This window comes from Belonocnema kinseyi, chromosome 3 (genome assembly GCF_010883055.1).
Source record: "Belonocnema kinseyi isolate 2016_QV_RU_SX_M_011 chromosome 3, B_treatae_v1, whole genome shotgun sequence".
Classification (NCBI taxonomy): domain Eukaryota; kingdom Metazoa; phylum Arthropoda; class Insecta; order Hymenoptera; family Cynipidae; genus Belonocnema; species Belonocnema kinseyi.
In genome coordinates, this window is record NC_046659.1 from 92,992,191 (window position 1) to 92,995,085 (window position 2,895).

The 2,895-nt window shown below is 34.3% G+C and overlaps 1 protein-coding gene across 1 annotated transcript in view; it reads right to left on the reverse strand.

Annotated features, from left to right (window-relative positions):
• Positions 1 to 219: 219 nt before the first annotated feature.
• The window catches only part of LOC117168893 (glucose-6-phosphate 1-epimerase), a 59,183-nt gene continuing 56,507 nt past the window's right edge, over positions 220 to 2,895 (reverse strand). Inside the window, exon 6 of the mRNA XM_033354813.1 lies at positions 220 to 1,089. Within this exon, the coding sequence (XP_033210704.1) occupies positions 1,081 to 1,089 (9 nt within the window). The 3' untranslated portion in view covers positions 220 to 1,080. The remainder of the gene's footprint in view (positions 1,090 to 2,895) is intronic.

Genomic DNA, 2,895 nt, shown 5'->3' on the forward strand with positions numbered 1-2,895 from the left:
TCATTCTTCAATTAAGAGCATTGCAAATGATAACTTGGATTTACATTTTTGGAACCGAATGCATTTATTTAAAAAATTTTCAGTTGAAAATTAATTTGAAAAGATTAAATTTCAAGAGTTCCACTTTGAGTGCTTTAATTTTCAGCTCAGTTTTTATTACTTCAAATGGAAATGTTTAGACATTAGAGTGTAATTTTTATAAATTTCATTGACCGTGACAAATATTTGCGAACCTTGAATTTTTTCATTGATTAAAACGACCACCCTGTTCGTTTTTAGCCATTTTTTTTAATTTATGGAAATAATTTGCAAATATAAAAAAGTCCCTTTATTTCGTGCAAATCCCTGAGTATTACAATTGACTCTCACAAAGCGCCCTGTCCTCGAGACCGCGGTCCTCACTAAGCGCCCGCTTAGTCAAGCTACGCCCCTGAGGCTGAGCGGGAAATATTTCGAGATGCATTGGCGGATTATTTGAATATTGTCTCGCTTACGCGCATCTAACCCACGCTTACCGATTTCAGAGGTAATGGAAGGGATAGACACTTGGCGAGAAAAGGCGCTTAGTGAAAATCTACTGTAATGATAATTTTAAAGTTCCTTTTGTCTAAGAAACTATTTACAATAGTTAAACAATAGACAATAAGGAACGTGACAGTAATTGGGAATTATAATAACTCAGTGAATGTGTAATATTCTTTTCATATACAAGACATAATTAAAATTCTTGATAGTAAAGCTAATAAACCTAATAAACTTTTTTAAAGAATATTTGAGGGCATTTTTCGATTATATTTCTCGGACTCTGATAGAACGAAAAATTATTAGGAAAGCGATAAACGATACTTTGTACCTTGTTGCTAACTAAAGATTCAATGAGCATATGGTGCAGGTTTGTGGGATACAATGTGCGTGGAAATGTTGAGAATTTGACGATGGAGACGGCGGCGGAGGTGGTGGAGGCATATAAAGCCATCCGGATTCAGCGGGCCAAACCGATGCTCCCGATGGCGATGAAACCGGGAGTACAGCTCTGGATCCACCGGTTACGGACACTTGGGAAGATGGCCCACCCTCTACTCACATTACCTAGAAAAAAGTTCAAAAATTGTTTTATTTTGAGAATTTCTGGGGAATTTTGACATTTGGTCAGAGATTTAAAAAATGACGAAAGTCATAATAATCCAGGCTGTCACTCAGTCAGTTTTAGTCAACTTTAAACAGTTTCAGGGGGTTTCAGAAGATTTCAAAGGATTTGATATATTTTTGGGTATTTAAAAACTTTCCAAGGTTTTAAAAGGTTTCAATGATTTGAAGGTATGCCAAAGGATCAAAACAATTTTAAGGTATTTTTAAAACTTCTCAGGAAGTTTAAGAGCTTTAAACAGGTTTAAGGGATTTTAAAGGCTTTTTCAAATTGCAAGGAAGCTTTAAGGGCGTTAAAAAATCTGATGGGATTTCAAAAGATTGGGTATATTTTAGGGTATTTTTTCTAAAAATGACAACGATTTTTCAAAAAAGTTGAAAAATGTAAACGGATTTCCAAAACCTTTAAAGGATTTGAAATATTTTAGAATATTTTTAAAGATTCTAAGGCATTTTTAAGAGAATTAACAAATTTAAGGGATTTCAAAGAACATGAATTATTTTACGGGATTTGAATATATTGTTTTAAGATATTTCAAAAGATTTCAAGGTATTTTATAAAATTTCCAAGGATTTTAGTGATTTTAGGACCAGGATTTCAGGAAATATCTTTCATATAATTTCACGGGATTTTATAATATTTCAATATATTTTAAATAATTTATTCGCAAGAAGTGCGAGATTTCGTCAGGTTTCAAAGAGGATGGAGTTCCGAATAGCGTAAACCGCTGATTCTTTTGAAGCTCCGTATTCTTATGTATTTTGATGCGCCGATTACGAAAATGATAGTGAAAATTGGCGACTAGTCGATTTTCATGGTGAAAACCATGACATACCTGTAGCATGTATGAAAACCATCAAAAAAATCATGGTTTTTTATGTTTATGTTAGTAAATAATAAAAATTTACAAAAAAAAACTTCAAATAAATGTTGTAGATCTTTTAAAAAGATATATTTCATGTAAAACACATTTTTACTCTGCGACTAATAATTTTCCAAAAAAACGACGATAAATATGAAAAATCACAGAAATACAAGACAATATGTAGCGGTGTGACTTAAATGGTACGAAAATATTTTCACTATCATCTGTGTAATCAGCGAGTCAAGTCAAGAAAAGAGACAGGGTGTGACTTTACATTGTTTCTGTAACCTGTCATCGGGTGCCTTCCCGCCCACCACGGGACTTTGAAAAAGGGGCAGGGGTGTGACCTTACATTATTTCTGTGACCTATCACGGAGGTGCCTTCCCAACCCCCACGAGACGTTCGAAAATGGGCAGGGGTGTGACCAAAGTTATTTACCCCTCAGTCATTAATATGTCAATTGAAGGAGGGGGACTTTGGAAAGGTGGCCGGATGAGCCCAAAGTTTTTTTTGGATGCGCTGATTACGAAAATGATAGTGAAAATAGAAATGGCAAAGATCAATACGCAAAATTTCGAGAAATATTTTAAATACGAATTGTACATCTTGCTGAGAGACACATTTTTTATTTTAAATATTTTTTTCTACGAATGATAGTTTTCGAGAAAATTAGTAATATATCTTATAAAATGTAACAAATTTGTATACAAAAAGCAACTAGCATTTCTTCACCGTCCGCGCTCATAGTACTTCAGGGCGTGTATTCCTTGCGTAAATTTACCCTTTCCTAGTCACGACAAAGTTGCTTACTTTCATGATCATGTCTCTAGGACTGCCCAAGATTTCACTGTCACTGACAATGATTTCATTCCCACCCATCCC